Source organism: Triturus cristatus, chromosome 4_1 (genome assembly GCF_964204655.1).
Source record: "Triturus cristatus chromosome 4_1, aTriCri1.1, whole genome shotgun sequence".
NCBI classification, from domain to species: domain Eukaryota; kingdom Metazoa; phylum Chordata; class Amphibia; order Caudata; family Salamandridae; genus Triturus; species Triturus cristatus.
In genome coordinates this window covers 53,827,668-53,844,153 of record NC_140585.1, presented here as the reverse complement: position 1 = coordinate 53,844,153, position 16,486 = coordinate 53,827,668, and the positions used below count along the sequence as shown (strand labels likewise).

The window sequence follows — 16,486 nt, the reverse complement described above, 5'->3', positions numbered from 1 at the left end:
ATCTTTTAACCCACAATAGAACACTGCAGCTCGTTTGTTCTCTGGCCATTCAGTCTCTACTATCAACTTATTGAACTGGGCCAAATAGGCCACCAAATTTCGATTGCCTTGTCTTATTTCCAATAACTCGTTGTCGGTTGCTTGGGAGACCCTTTGTCTGTCAAATATTCGAAGAAATTATTTTTTAAACTCCTCCAAATTATACAATACTGGGTCATTTCTGGTCACCAGAGGCATAGACCCAGACGCCGCATCTCCGCTTAAGTACGACAAAATAAATGCCACTCGAGACTGCGCATCAGGGACAACTGCCAGACGACACATGAAGTGTAAAGTGCATTGTGTTAGGAACACCTGAGCCTTCTGGGGGTCCCCCCCAAAACGCTCAGGAGGTGCCAACGGAATTACCGGGGATAGAGAATGAATAACTTGAGTTGTCATCTTGGAATGAGGAATTGTTGTGTCACTAGGAGTCCCTTCTAGTGGAGATGAATATTTAAAACTGGGACTGGATACTAAACTACTCACTTTTTGGGCCAAATCTGTAGTCTCTTTTTTAAGCTCCCTATTCTCTTCCCGAACTGTTATTAACTCCCTTTGTAATCCTTCTAAGATTTCTCCTAGTTTCTTCAAGTCCAAACCTTCCGCCATTCTGCTCAGGTGCTATTCAACTCGTGGGCACTTCCCTCTGTCAGACCACGCTCGATTCAATGCACAAGAGCAGAACGCCGCAAGTTCCCAATGCCCCACCCAGGTTCTCAGGCACCAATGCGTTTACTGCACGTGTGCCAAACAAAACCCAAGGGGGGAAAGGGGATGGGACAGAGAAGAGACGGCCACACCGCTGCTAATCTTGTTCCTTGCTTCAGACTCTTCCTTCTTGTCTTCTTCTGGCTAGCACGACAGCTTTAAGACTGTAATAAAAGTTGACACTATTAGTCCTATATCTATCTGCTATTCTTCCTATATTACTTAGTCTACTTGTAACCTACCCTGTCTTGGTGTGACCCTTGCCTCTCTTCTGTTAGTTTCCTTTTCTTGCTTCAATGTGCTGTAACTAAAGTTTTCAGAGTGTTAATTCCTCATTGGGTTTCTCTCTTTTTTAACTCTTTTTCTTTTTCTTACAGGTTCCTCACCTATCTTGTATACAGCTGGGCGTACAAGAGATTCTGTGTTGGTGAGTATCTATTCTGTCTTTCTTCACCTTTTATTTTGAGGAATTATTCCAATCTTATAATTTCTTTAATGTCTTAATCTTCTTAGATAATATAATGATTGTTCATGTATTTTTCTCAGGACTTTCTCTTATCAAATACGCTGGTGTCTTAACTCATAATATGTCTCTCAGCAACCCTTTTAACTGCTAGTTAATCTATTGCACCGTTTTTAATGACTAACTCGTAGCTTGTGCTGACTCCGATTTTCTCTCGCTCTGATAACTAAGCTTTAAACTCTGTGTTCTCTTCAACGTTTGCGCATGACTGCAGACATGACACTTCAATATTACTCCTTGCGCATGCTTCTAAGCTCCTCACGGAACAGACTTACCGCTCTCCTCAGAGGACTAAAGCTCCTCACGGAACGGGCTTAACGCTCTCCTCAGACGACCTCCACAGGAATTCCGGAACAGGGTAATTCAGTTTTGCGGTGCGCGACGAAGTTTCCCTGTCTAACTTTCGCGACGCACCTCCGCAACCTACTCCTCCTCAGTACTCAGGTGAAGTGCGCCACAGCACGGGCGCTTCACCTGGATCTTCCTGATTGCGAGTGAACGCTAGAGCGCTAACTCGCTGTCCTAACTGGTGACTCCTGGCGGCCATCTTTGAACCAGTTTTTGTCAGTAGTTTACATAGGCCTTTTGCCTTCCTGATTTTTCCTCTTGTCTTAACCCATACAGAGTTCACTAACAGTGTTTTCTTGACTCGTGGTTTGACAATCCTGACACCTACCCTTTTTCCTATGTTGTACTAGTGATTTTAGGCCTCTAGGCGCTTTCACACTGTGTCCCAGTGGAAAGTGCGTGCGCTCTGTGTATGTTTTAGTGAGACTGACCTGCCCCCCCATAGGAATGCATGGGGGATCTGTGTGACCGTGTTAAGTCCTGATGTGAGAGGAGTGCAGGGTCGAGTTTGGTATGTGCGAACTCGTGGGAGTGAATGCTGCGCAATGATGTGTGCGGCTTTGCGGTGTCTTGTGTAGAAGTGCCACGTCTAGAACCTGGCCTGTCTGTATAATAAATGTGCAGTGACTGTCTGGCTTGCGATTGGCTGGTGTGTCTGTCTCCAGGAGTCAGGATGGGTCTGCCCCGGTGGTGAGTGGAGAGAGCTGCATGTTGATGGCAGGGAGGAGTACACCTGGGACCTGAATAGGGCTGGGCTTTCCCTGCACAATGCTGGCTTCACCCCCTGTGGTGCGTCTAATGTCCCTGGCCTGTCCTGTGAATAGGGAGAGGGGCTGAGCAAAACAAAGTGCTCAGGAACCAGTTGCATCTGGTTCGCTCCTTCCCTGCACCTTTGCAGACAAAGGATTTTGTGTATAAAACAGGGGCTGTGACCCCATGAAAATGTTCTTGTTCTTGGACTCGAATCGACCAGGGGCGTGCTGCTGCTAGGGCCCAGGGGAAGGCTTGCCTCCCTGGGCCCTGCCCAGCCCTTGGATGCCTGATGGACTTCTTGGACCTGTTTGTTTCCTTTTACTAGCCTTATGGATTTTAGGCTGCCCTAGCGCCCTGTGAGCGCTTTTCTTTATTTCTTGATTTTCTCTTTGGAGAATGAGCGCCTCTCTCTGCCGCCTGCAGCGCTGGGCTGCGATCCCCTTACAGGGAATCCCCAGCGTAGGGATTCCCTCCTCATTATGTGCTTTTTGCGGGTGCCCACCCCGCTTATTCCGCGTATGTTTGGCTTTGATTTAGCAAGAGCCCACCCTGCTTTATGTTCTTACTTGCGAGGGAGCCCACCCCTCATTTTGAGGACATCGCAAAGTTCACCGCCGCTGCCCTCGCGGAAAACAGGAAGCCAGGCCCGTGCCGCCTGACTGCGGGCGGGGCCTGGGGTGTTCGACTTCTGCTTCCCCCCGCTGGAGGGAAGCGTTCCACGCCGCATAGGTGGCGGATAGCGGCGCGGGGCTCCCAGAGGTGAAGGGAAGCCCCGTGCCCCAGAAAAATGCAGCCGCGGCCAGCGAGGCTCTCGAGAGGAAGAGAGAGCCCCGCCCGCTGCCTCGATGAAAACCGCCAAGGCTCCCGTGAGCGAGGGAGAGCCCCGGCAGACCGCGAGAAGAGACAGCGTCCCCCGCCACCTCCGGAGAGCAGCCGGGTGAGTAGAGCTGCCTGGAGCGAGGGAGGACGCCGGGTAGAGGTACCCGGTCAGAGCGGCCCCGATTGTGCAGCGGGCCGCTCCCACGTGGCAGCACTTGTTTAAAGGGCCTCCAGTTCCCTGTGGGGGAGGCCAGAGATAGGCACACTGTGCCCATTTAGTCAGCGGGCTCGCAGTTGCGGGCTGCTCCGACAGCGGGGCATCCTTTGGGGATAAGAGCCCGCGTGGCCCTAGTGATGGTCAGATTGCTCCTCAGAGCCAGATGGCTCCAACACCCCGCAGTAGTTATTATAGAGCCAGGTGGCTCCAGCGTGTGGTTATACGTGATTACCCGGGCCTGAGGGGTCCATGCTTTATGGTCTAGGCACATTATTTACTTTCAGAGCCCCGTGTGGCTCCAACACCTGGCATACTTGTTAATGGCCATTGAGAGCCCATGCCTCGTTTGAATATTCCCAGCTGCCCAGCAAGTAGTGGGCAGCTGCACCGTTTAGGGTATTCTTTCTTTGGGGTACATGTGTTTTAAGTTAGGAGTGAGACGCACTCCTTCGCCCCCATCTTTGGCCTTCCACAGCTGCGCAGCACTTGGTGCCAGCTGCAGTGTTTAGGCCCTGTTCTTGTCCCCAGCTGCCCAGCAAGTAGTGGGCAGCTGCTACGTTTAGGTTCTGGCGCAACCTGGACCATAATGTGATTGAGGTGTTATTGTGATTTATATACTAATGCGTTGGGTGTTAGGAAATGTACTGTGTGTAGCATGTTTTGCGCGCCCTGTGGTTTATACCTCTAGATATGATTTCTGCATAGGAGGTTGTTTTACCTGTTTAGGTGTATGTTAGGGAGATTATACTTCCCTGTGTGATATACGCCCCTAGTATAATTCTACTTAGGAGGTAAGGTCTAATGCGTTAGACTTATGAGAAATTGCATAATGTGTTTATGCCCCTGTGATATATGCAGGATAGGTTTTATACCTGATTCTATTATGATAATGCGGAGTTCATTATTGCGCCAGTAGTTACTGGTTGTGCTCTACAGTGATAATTTGTGTTACAGTTGGTATATGTTCTACATTTACAATTGGTGATTTGTGCTAATTCTGACAGGGGTCCATGTGGCCCTGTTTTGTGTAAATAGTCCCCTGTAAAATTCTGCCCAGTGCCTGTTGGCACAGTGTAAATTATGTGATTATCATCTAATGTGTTTATTATAATACAAAGGCTATTTTTCATATATAACCTTGTGTGGAGTTTCTTTTGTGGTGGGCCTAGGGTGTTGTTGCTGTGTGCGCGCGCAAATGCTTTACACATTGCCTCCGGGATAAGCCTGACTGCTCGTGCCAAGCTACCAAGGGGGGTGAGCAGGGGTTATCTTTGGCGTGTAACTCCCCAGCCCTGACTTAGAGTGGTGGTTTCTGCCTAGCTTTGGCGCAAGCCCTAGCCAACCAGAAATCCCATTTCTAACACGTACCCACAATTTTATCAACATAAAGAATACAATTTTTTATGTGCTCTTCCGTTTTGCGGGACATCAGGTCACTTCCCAGGGTATGTAGCTGATTCTCCTCTGGAGGACATCCATGAATGGCAGAGTGACTTGGAGTTCGAGACCGCGCATGCGTGGCAGGTCACATGGAATACAGGCCACAGTCCCTCTCAGAGGCCCAAATACGAACTATTAGGAAAGTTGAGAAAATTGGATATTAGTTTAAAAAATAAATGATTTCACTGTATACCACCTATCTCTACTCTAATCCCATTTACTTAAAAATAATATCAATGCATTAGCAATTAGTAAAAATGTGTTTTAGTTTTCAGCATAAGCAGGTGCTTAGCATGTGAGTTTTCAAGCGGCCATATTAGTTGCATTTGCGCATGAGCAAAATTTTCCCTCCAAAGCGTTAAAGCGTCATTTTACGTAGAAGCAGCTGACGCATGCGCAGAAGATTTCCTGCTCTTTTAGCAGCCATATTAGATTTCACTCGAATTACTTGTTAGTATAACACATAGGCAAGCTTCCCCTTTCTAGAAATGTAATGAAAATGCATATTAGTTTACATAATACATTATTAGTACGTCGTTACGGGTTTTATCTGAGAGGATTGCTTACGAGCAAGTCTCTTTTATACGAGTCCTTGCTCCATCATAACATATCCTCCCCATTTTAAACAGAAACTACAATTTAAGGTACTTGGTTGTAACCGCTATTAACATAAATGTACACATGAAGGAGAATAGTTCAAAACCAAGGGATGCAAGATTGAACAGATCATCTCGAGAAGGACTAAGCAATAAAGAAACCAGAGAGGATTAATAAATAGATACATAAGAAATATCACCCATCCTCCCCGTTTATAAAAACAGATACAAATGCAGGAACAATGTTGTCTAACAGGTCACATGCAACTAAACAGCTGAGTAGGAAAAAATGTAACGTGTAGCCATGGTGACGCGCACCCCCAGAACTCTATCCCTGATATAAGCGAAACAAGTGAAGATGCAGGTGAATAGCACCCCATCAGTGATCCCTCAGGTAAGGTAATGTAAACTGTGAAATTGGGACTATCACACATTTAGATACCCCTAATGTAAGGGTCATTAATTTGCAGAAATGGGACTCAAACCCTTAGAGACATCCCTGGGGTAAGGGTTTGTAATGTACATCGTAGACATGGGACTTGCACCCATTTAGATATCCCTCATGTAAAGGTCATTAATGTAACCTGTAGAAATGGGACTGTAACCCATTTAACCATCCTCATGTAAGGATGTGTAAAGTCGAACCTAGATATGGGTAAGCCCCATCCTCTTAGCCAACCCTCACTTAAGGGCAATATGCTAAAACAAAGGATATGTGCAAACAACACCCATAGAACAATCCCCTGAAGGATATGTAACATACTATGAAGCAATGTAGCGCCAGATGGGATGTACAATGTAAGGATGACAGAATCGCACAAAATGTGAAAATGGAGCAGTATACATGTTGCAAAATCACCAAACATTGTAGTGTAGCAATATATTGTAGCATGTGAAATACAAGGCTTCATGAACACCACCACGGGGAAGAAAAACTTGCACACCAAAGAACTACACATAACTTGTGCTCCAGCGGAAAAGGCAAATTTACATATTCTCCCTATGTCACAGACTCATCATCACAACCACTCATCCATAAACTCATTCATTGGTGAGGCTCATAACACCAACACACACTTGTCTTACTCGAATCTGTACACAGGAGAAAAAGCGCTGGACATGTGGGTACCTTATTGTGATCTTTGGGATTTGGCGGGCTGGAAAAGCAGGCAAGGAGGCCGTATATAGTGTGCAATAGTCTACTTTATTGAGTTCAAGGTACGGTGGGCAACAGGATAGAATGCGGGTCTTCTGCCGGAGGGGTTGGAATCGATGAGGGATCCCGTCGGTTGCGGTCGTCGTCACCGAAGGTCTTCTGCTGTCCAAGTCGCCAACGTTGGTCCCAAGAAGGGGAATGGATGAACACCTCGGAGGGCAGTGAGACAAAAACACAGAAGGAGCCGTTAGACCTGCGGACAGTCTATGCCGCTGCCGTAACCTTCACCGAGGAGTGATAAAGAGGAGAGGTTGTGAGGAGAAGGGACAAGGAGAAAGAGGGACAAGTCGAGAAAAGGGGTGTTCGGAAAGGGGGTTCGAGGGGGATACTATGTACAAAGCGTGAGGTGCTGTACAATGGATACTGGGAGATCTTACTAGGGTGCAGGGGTGCTAACAGGAGAGAGAGTATATACATCTATGTACATGGAACCCCAAGGTACACACGGGTGCTTTAGAGTACTATACTGGAAGGAAACTGGTACTCACGGGCTCCGCCGTAACTCTCATCCGAGTTACGGCCGCTCTTCAGCCTCCTCCGGGGGACTCCACCAGTCTTCCGACCACTCTTCTGGTTCACCGTTCTCGACTTCTCCTTTCGTCGTATCTCCTGCCGGACTCTCCTTCCACGATCCTTCGACGACCTCTGCTTCCTGTCTTCCGGCTTTTCTATTCCCGGCGGGGAACGGGTAGGAGGGACTTCCGGGAATCAGGGGTTGTCCTTCCGGTGGTCCGTTGTTCGTGATTGGCTCCTGTAAGAGAAAGAGGGGCGGGGTTCCTGTGGTCACCGGGGCTGTGGATGAAAGCTGGGATGGACTGTCTGAACAGGGAGGATTGAGCGGAAAAGATTCCCGGGACAGGGTAAGGAGGGGGGGCCCGATCTGAGGTAGGGGGTCTTCGTTACATTCCCTTTCCCTAGCTGTCTTTCTTGTATCCGGTGTGGATATGGGATAGCGAGAGAGAAAGTCCGCGTTACCCTGTTCTGTGCCTTTTCGGTGTACTGTTTTGAAGCGGTATGGTTGGAGGGCCAGGAACCACCGCAGGACACGGTCATTGTGCCCCTTGTTCCGGGCCATCCACTCAAGGGGGGCGTGATCGGTGAAGATGGTAAAGTCACGTCCTTCTAGGTAGTAACGGAGACTGTCTACTGCCCATTTAATCGCCAAAGCTTCTTTCTCCACGACTGCATAATTCCGTTCTCTAGGAAACAGTTTCCTGCTGAGGTACAGGATGGGTCTTTCGTTCCCCTCGCGGTCCCTCTGTGACAGTACAGCCCCTAAACCCTGTTCTGAAGCATCTGTCTGAAGGAGGAAGGGTTGTGTGTAATCCGGACTAACTAGTACGGGATTGGAGGTCAAGGCATTCTTCAGATCGTTAAATGCATGCCACAATAGGGGAGTCGGGTTTTTCAGAATGGCCTCTGTTTTCGTGGCTTTCTTCAATAGGTCAGTGAGCGGGGCGGCCCTTTGGGAAAAATTGGACACAAACCTGCGATAGTAACCAAGGAGGCCCAGAAAGGCCCTCAAATCTTTTCTGGTCTGGGGGAAGGGGAGGGAATGGATGGCTTCTGTTTTGCTGCTCTGGGGCCGTATAAGACCCTCACCCAGGAGATATCCCAGATATTTAACGGTTTGGGCCGCCAGGGTGGTTTTGGCGGGATTAATCGTGAATCCATAGGAGCCCAAAGAGGAAATGACGTTATGGAGATGCTCCAAGTGTTGTGACCAGGTGTCGCTGTAGATAACTATATCGTCGAGGTAGGCCCCTGCGTACTGGGTGTGGGGACTTAAGATATGATTCATGGCCCGTTGGAATGTGGCGGGCGCGCCATGGAGGCCAAAGGGGAGGACGAGGAACTGATATAAACCTTCAGGGGTCGAAAACGCCGTTTTCTTTCGGTCTTCTTTTCTGAGGGGTATCTGCCAGTACCCCTTACAAAGGTCCAGAGTGGATATGTATTGGGCTTTTCCTATACGCTCTACCATCTCGTCTACTCGGGGTAACGGGTATGTGTCAAAGGTTGATATCTTATTAACCTCCCGGAAGTCAATACAAAATCTAACAGACCCATCAGGTTTGGGTACAAGCACTATCGGGGAATTCCAGTCACTTACAGAGGGTTCTATAATGCCCAGTTTTAACATTTGTTCGATTTCCTGATGTATGATCGCTCTACGGGCTTCAGGGACCCTATAGGGCCTTTGTCGGACCACTTTCCCCGGACTCGTCTGTATGGCGTGCTCAGTAATGGAGGTGTGACCAGGCAAAGAGGAAAACACATGTTGTAAAGGGGAGAGACGATGTTGGAGGGCTACACTCAGGGACGGAGGTAGGGCGGGGTCTATGCAAGGAGAGAAAGAAAGAGGTTCCAAACCCCTAGAGCCGGTCAGGACGGGACGAGGCCCTTCCCATTTTTTTAACAGGTTGACGTGATAAATCTGGGTGGTACCCCGTGTGGGGTCTAGTTGTATTTCGTAGGTGACAGGGGTTATTTGTCGGAGTATGGTGTAGGGACCTTGCCATTGCCCAAGGAGCTTTTGATCGGAAGAGGGCATCATTAAGAGAACTAGGTCTCCCACTGAGAAGACTCGGTGTTTTGTGCCTCTGTCATACTGACCCTTCTGTTTCTCTTGTGCCTGTGTAAGATTCTGATGTACTATGTCCCTTATTAGAGACAAGTGGTTTTTGAGGTTCTCCATATATTCCGGGAGGGGGCGGGTGCGATCTGGTTCTGCCTCCCAGGCTTCCTGAGCCATGTCTAATAGAGAACGAGGGGGTCGGCCATACAACAGTTCGTAGGGCGAATATCCTGTACTGCTCTGCGTCTTGCAACGTATCGCAAATAAGGCAAGGGGTAACATTTCCTCCCACCTCCTCGCCTCCAGCCCTAATAGTTTCTTTAGGGTTTGTTTTATGGTGGCATTGTATCGTTCCACTAACCCATCGGTTTGTGGATGATACGCCGAGGTCCGTATCTGTTTAATCCCTAGTTGGGAGCAGACCTGTTTCATAAGGGAGGAGACGAAGGGAGTGCCTTGATCCGTCAGGATCTCCCGGGGAAATCCTACCCTTGAGAACACAGTGATGAGGGCTTTTGCAACGTTTTGGGTGGTGGGTTGTCGTAGGGGAAGGGCCTCGGGGAAGCGGGTGGCGTAATCCACGATAACTAGGGCGTATCGGCAACCACTTCGGGAAGGCAGCAAGGGCCCTATGATGTCCATACCTACCCTGCTGAAAGGGACGTCAATGAGGGGTAGGGGTTGTAGGGGTACCCTTGGAGGTTGGTATCTACTGTGTTTCTGACAGACCGGACACTCTCTGCAGTATGTTTTGATGGCTTGGTGTACCCCTGGCCAATAGAACCTGTCTAAGATCGCTTGGCTGGTTTTCTCGTCTCCGAAATGTCCTCCCAGAAGGTGGCTGTGGGCCAGAAAGAGTACCTTCTCCCGGAAGGGACCGGGTATGAGTAATTGTGGTTTTTGGTGAGACCCTCCCTTCCTATATAGCAACCCGTGTTTCTTAAAGAAGTAGGGACCTACTATAAGAGGATCCTCGTGGTCTACTGCCTTGGCCCATGCTTCCTGTAGCACCGGATCCTCTCGCTGGGCTGCCCTGAATTCTCTGTCGGTCTGCCACGGGTGTTCTTCGAGGGTCACGGGAAAAACACCAGTATATTCACGTCTCTCCTTCTTTTTCTGGGCTTTGGGTTTCGGCGGCTTGGGATCAGTCCTAGGGGAAGCAGGTCCTTGAGGGAACGGGGCTTCTCCCCACCAACGGGTCAGGGAATCAGTAGTTTCTTGCAAAAGTCCTGGTAGTCCCATATAGTCGCTTCCCAGAATAGCCTGTTCCGGTAGAGTGGGGACAAGACCAACAGAGAGGGTGGTTCCAGGATCTTTGGGGTGTTGGATCCGAACTTGAGTAGTGGGGTACTGTTTTGTGTCTCCATGGACACATTGAATGGCGACCGTGCCTGACGTCGGCCCCACAGGTTGAGGCAAGAGCTGGGGCCGGAGAACGCTCTGACGACACCCCGAGTCAGCCAAGGTCAAAAGGGGTTGCCCATCAAAGTTTACCGGGCAGCGGAACGACGGAGGTGACTGGCCTGGGGTCGAACACACATAATTCCTGGCGAGTCCCACCTCCATGGGTTCCTCCTTCTGGGGGCATACCCGAGCAATATGACCAAAACCCCCGCAATGGTAACACTGGGGTCCGGGATTATTAGGTCGGGGAGGTACGGGGTATGGGAGCAGGGGAATTGGTTCCGGTCGCCTGTGGAAAGACGGACGGGGAGGTCGGAGGTTTGTGGAGGGATGTGGTTTGGGAGGCGGATCTTCCTTACTTCGTTGGACCTCTTGTGCCCGACTGTAGGCACTCGCAATCTCCACCGCAGTGTCTAGGGTAAGGTGGGCATGTTGTCGTACCCACCTTTGGGTGCCGGGCAACAAGGACATTAGAAATTGTTCTAGGTAGATTTTTTGTAACACGTCGTCCATGGTGGAGGATTCTGGTCTCAACCACCTATTAGCCAGGTCCTTAATCCTAAAGGAAAGTGCTCTCGGGGTTTCCTGCGGTCCTTCCTTGATTTGCCGTAGTTTCCGGCGATAAGTTTCATCGTCGATACCCAACCGCTCAAGGATGCATTTCTTTATGTCCCCATACGGTGTGGTACCCTGTACGTTCGCCTGTTGGTAGGCCGCCTGTAATTCGCCGGTCAATAAGGGACCCAGGTAATGACCCCAACGGTCGGCAGGCCATGCTGCAGCCTGTGCCAATCTCTCAAAATTGGTAAAGAAAAAATCGGGATCCTCCCCGGGCACGTATTTTTGTAGTACCACTGAGGGTAGGGAGGTGGTTGGTCTCTGGTGCTCCAATACCGTGGTCAGTTTTCCCATAGCCTGTTCATGGGTGGTCCCCTGACCCTTTAACACATCGTGTAGTTGGCCGCGATCGTCTTCGGCCGTCTTCAAGAATCGCTCCATCATTATCCCCATCTGCTCCTGATTCTCCGCCATTTTCTTTATTACGGCCTCCATGCTTCCAGCTGATCCCACTTCTGACACCACCTGTGATCTTTGGGATTTGGCGGGCTGGAAAAGCAGGCAAGGAGGCCGTATATAGTGTGCAATAGTCTACTTTATTGAGTTCAAGGTACGGTGGGCAACAGGATAGAATGCGGGTCTTCTGCCGGAGGGGTTGGAATCGATGAGGGATCCCGTCGGTTGCGGTCGTCGTCACCGAAGGTCTTCTGCTGTCCAAGTCGCCAACGTTGGTCCCAAGAAGGGGAATGGATGAACACCTCGGAGGGCAGTGAGACAAAAACACAGAAGGAGCCGTTAGACCTGCGGACAGTCTATGCCGCTGCCGTAACCTTCACCGAGGAGTGATAAAGAGGAGAGGTTGTGAGGAGAAGGGACAAGGAGAAAGAGGGACAAGTCGAGAAAAGGGGTGTTCGGAAAGGGGGTTCGAGGGGGATACTATGTACAAAGCGTGAGGTGCTGTACAATGGATACTGGGAGATCTTACTAGGGTGCAGGGGTGCTAACAGGAGAGAGAGTATATACATCTATGTACATGGAACCCCAAGGTACACACGGGTGCTTTAGAGTACTATACTGGAAGGAAACTGGTACTCACGGGCTCCGCCGTAACTCTCATCCGAGTTACGGCCGCTCTTCAGCCTCCTCCGGGGGACTCCACCAGTCTTCCGACCACTCTTCTGGTTCACCGTTCTCGACCTCTCCTTTCGTCGTATCTCCTGCCGGACTCTCCTTCCACGATCCTTCGACGACCTCTGCTTCCTGTCTTCCGGCTTTTCTATTCCCGGCGGGGAACGGGTAGGAGGGACTTCCGGGAATCAGGGGTTGTCCTTCCGGTGGTCCGTTGTTCGTGATTGGCTCCTGTAAGAGAAAGAGGGGCGGGGTTCCTGTGGTCACCGGGGCTGTGGATGAAAGCTGGGATGGACTGTCTGAACAGGGAGGATTGAGCGGAAAAGATTCCCGGGACAGGGTAAGGAGGGGGGGCCCGATCTGAGGTAGGGGGTCTTCGTTACACTTATTACCTATCAGGATTACATTTCTTACATTATGTACTTCTGCACCTATGGAATCCTGACCGTAACATCAAGGCACTCCACCACTTGGTCGACGCACCAATAAGTTGGACTGGTTGATGGTGATTTAGAACCAGCTAAAACACAATTAAAGCCTAGGAAACATTTAATTAATTTTCAGTACTCCATTAAAGAATCACAAACTCATTTCTTATGAATCCAAATTTATCTAATATTAATTTGCTCAAATCTTTGGAACATAAGCATTGATTTAGAAATGCAATTGATAGTTACCAGGTAACAAAAGTTGGCGACCCTCCGATCACACAGAAGATTATTCAAAGTCTCTGCTACAATCTCTGAGAAAAGCTGTCCAACCCACAGCAATGATCAAACCATCAGATGAAATAATTTCCCGAAAATCAAAGAAACCCAAGGTAAACCATGGAAATCTTCATCAGCTCAACGTAGACCCAACGCCACGGAAGATCAGCCCACTGAACCACCCCCTTGGGCGGATGAGGGTCTTTTATATCCTTTTTCCCTCCTATTTCTGATCAACATGCAACAATTTAGGGATAGAAACTGTTCAGATTGGCCAGTCCGGGTCAACTTGCAATTTCTTAAAAGTTTCACAGGACCCACTGGTTTTCCATGAGACTTGGCATAGCAAAGCGCAAAATGTATTTTTTCTCCTACGGTTCACAGACAAAAGTTCCAAGGTAACAACAAGCAAGCCTCCTTGTACAACTCTTACATTGTCTCCTTGGTAGTTCACACTGTTCATCACTTGGCAACCCTCCATGCTCCTATCCTTGACAAGGAACACGATGGTACAGGGGCTGAGGTCACTTAGAGATCTCCAAAGCCATCCGATTCTGCGCAGAAGTTATCGCGCTCACATGACAGCGGCTTCACAGGAGCTCCATCTCAAGTACTGCGGCCTAGCAGGCCCAAATGCCAACTTAAGCAAAAACAGACATAACAGTAATTAGAATATAGAAACGAAGATTCTAATGTTTAATCCCACTCTAATCCCAATGTATATTAGTATTTTCCTTGCTTGTAGCATTATTTAAAGCAATAACGCTCACCATTCTGCAGTACTGAATGCACTAACCATCACAAAAGCAACATGAATCATGCAATTCTCTATTTCACCACAATCTAAAGTTAGTTTGCATACCACAGTTAATTCATGAGTTGTTCTACCATGCAATTAGCAATTTAGTCCCACGTGTGTCTTGTGTGTATCAAGGTGTAAGGGTTGGTTAATACTTTTTCACTTCAAACTAATTAGTGCAAGTTAATTCTTAGAATGATTACGTAATTAGTTTCATGCAAAATAGAGGAGGTATACAAAATTTTGTTTTACCTGCTCCATCACTTGTAAATAATTTTCCACCCCAGAGATAGACAAAGATCATACAGGACACCAAAAACATTTACAATATTGTAGGACTTGGCAAGATAATAAAACCGTGACCAAAAACAATGAAACCGTTAGCCGATGATGGGCCTGTCACCTGTGTCATGGCACACTGGCCCATCTTTCATCTAATGTTTTTTTAATTCTTCTCCCCAAGTGTAGAAGAGGCGAATGTTACCAAAAGAAATGTTCTGGAAAACTGTTTCATTCTGAGCAGCTGCAGACCAGCTCGTGGAAGTAATGTCACCAAACTTATAATATGCTGTAGCCAAGAATGTGCCCAAAGAAAAATACTTTAATACTAGGGTGCTGAAAATAAAGTCAACTGACAGCTCTTATTGTAATTGTAAATACTAAAATCCATTGACTGAATATTGTGAAGAAGTTAGTGTGACCACTTGTACATCCGATGAAATGTGCTTTGAAAAATGATGAATATCTGGCTACCAGACACAGCTACCTTACCATAAGTGACTGGAGCGATCGCCGTAGGTCCTTCATGCTGTCTGCATGTGTCGCGGAGAAGTGACAGCTATAGCCACATCACAACTCCAGACATCCTTGCACACCACACACGGCCCGACCGAGTGGCTGGAAAGTGGACTGAACACACTGCCAAAAACACATCGTCGAGACCTTCGCACTGACCCCAACAAAGATGGCGGCACGCAGTGCAGCAGCATACGGTGTGGCTATCGGTGCATGCGTGCACCAAACAATACAGCGTAGCATGTGTCGTCAACTGGAATTGCGCATCATCACAGGTGGTGGTGTGAAGATCCTCACAGAGGCATACAGGCGGGCATTCAAACAGGTGACCCTCGCTCCTGTCTCACGCAGCTGTAACAGTGCATTTAAAGTATAAACAAAAAACGCCTGCGTAAAGTAACACACATCAATGTACTTACATGTAGCCCACCACAATAGTCTTTAAACTACACGTTGAGATGCAGTTGAGATGTAGAATTGACTAGTGTTATATCTTCATGTAAGGTTATTACTGTTCTCCTGTATCTTGTAACTAGCTGCTCAGCCAGTGTGAGAGTTCCATGTGGAATGTTGACGTGACTGGAATGTTGGAGGTTGGTGTGGTGTGAGACAGTTGAGAGGATGAGCTGAGCAGCTAGCAGGTTGCTCCTGGTGAGGCAATTCTATGGACTTTACCAACTTAATAAATATCCTAAAGATCTATCCTGGCTACGTCTGCTGTGTCACATCAACTTATGGAACCAGGTCACTTCAATTGGCGACGAGTTGGACTAAAGAAACCGTGCGTGTAACCTGAACAGACTGGTGTGTAACTAAACTGGTGTGACTTGAAGAAATTTGACTTAAAGGAAAGAAACTCCTCATTTGGCGATTCTACCTGGCAACGTGAGCCCCACCAGTGACCACAACACCGGTCGCCCATACCTCTGTGTGCCAGGTGGAGTGAGGAGTGGAGCTGCAAGTTGTTCCCTAGTGCAGCACAGAGGTTTGTCTCAGTCCTGTGTCGACTTCAAGGTGTTGTGTCCCAGAGCCTTTTTGTGGATGTCTTCGCGACCAAGTTTGGTGTTTTTTGAAGGCTGCTGGCCATGTGACAGTCGTGTAGGAGAAGTACCTGCATTCTCTCTGTGTTGGGCCACTTGACGGTCGTGAGGTGAGCGTTTGGGAGCTGTCACCGGAAGAGGTGTCTGGCGATATTTGTAATTTCAGCCAAAGTCAGTACACTAACTTGATACTACGTGTTATTGTGCTGCAGCCTGTTTAAAGAAAAGTGTTTAAAGAAACGTGGGACCTCCTCTTGGTTTGTCTACCTCTGGATGTCTATTCTAGAGGCGAGGTGCCAGCTCATTGTCTTTGGGCAATCTTTGGGTTTTCTACATGTTGGTTCCTGTCAACATTGCAGCAGAGATGCCCACACTGGGTCTTGCTCGGGAATGGACTAGCACAAGGTGAGCAGTGTTCCTCTTTGAGTGTTCATCCTTGGTGACTTCAATTCTACCGTGATTTCAGGAACCAAAGTGAGTGCAGCAGTCACAACACTGCGTGCAGCGCCTGCTCTCGTGGATAACTCTCGATGTCCCACTTTGTCTTGTATGTTCCTGAACTTACGTGGGTGCGCACTGGTGCTACACAGGAGCAGTGTGACTTTGTGAAAATAGTGTTTTTCTGCCACAGGAGTAGCACTGTTGCGGGTGTTTTCTTAGGACTTTGCTCTACTAGCAACACGACATGGTGAGCCTTATTTTTCTTTGTCTATTTCACCTATTTTATTCATCTCTGGCAGCGTTGTACTTTGAGTCAGTTCAACCGCTGCTTAGCGGTTTAAAATCTTGGCGCGCGCTATTCCTAGCCCGCGCGC

The 16,486-nt window shown here is 48.5% G+C and overlaps 1 protein-coding gene across 2 annotated transcripts in view; it reads left to right on the top strand.

Moving 5' to 3' along the window:
- Window positions 1-16,486, top strand: part of LOC146839459 (uncharacterized) — a 96,737-nt gene that overhangs the window by 36,259 nt on the left and 43,992 nt on the right. For both annotated transcript variants that reach the window (XM_085651522.1, XM_085651523.1), the window contains exon 4: window positions 1,128-1,177. Coding sequence is in view for 1 of the 2 variants with exons in the window: in XM_085651523.1 (XP_085507649.1) it covers window positions 1,128-1,177 (50 nt within the window). In the remaining variant the exon portion in view is untranslated. The remainder of the gene's footprint in view (window positions 1-1,127; window positions 1,178-16,486) is intronic.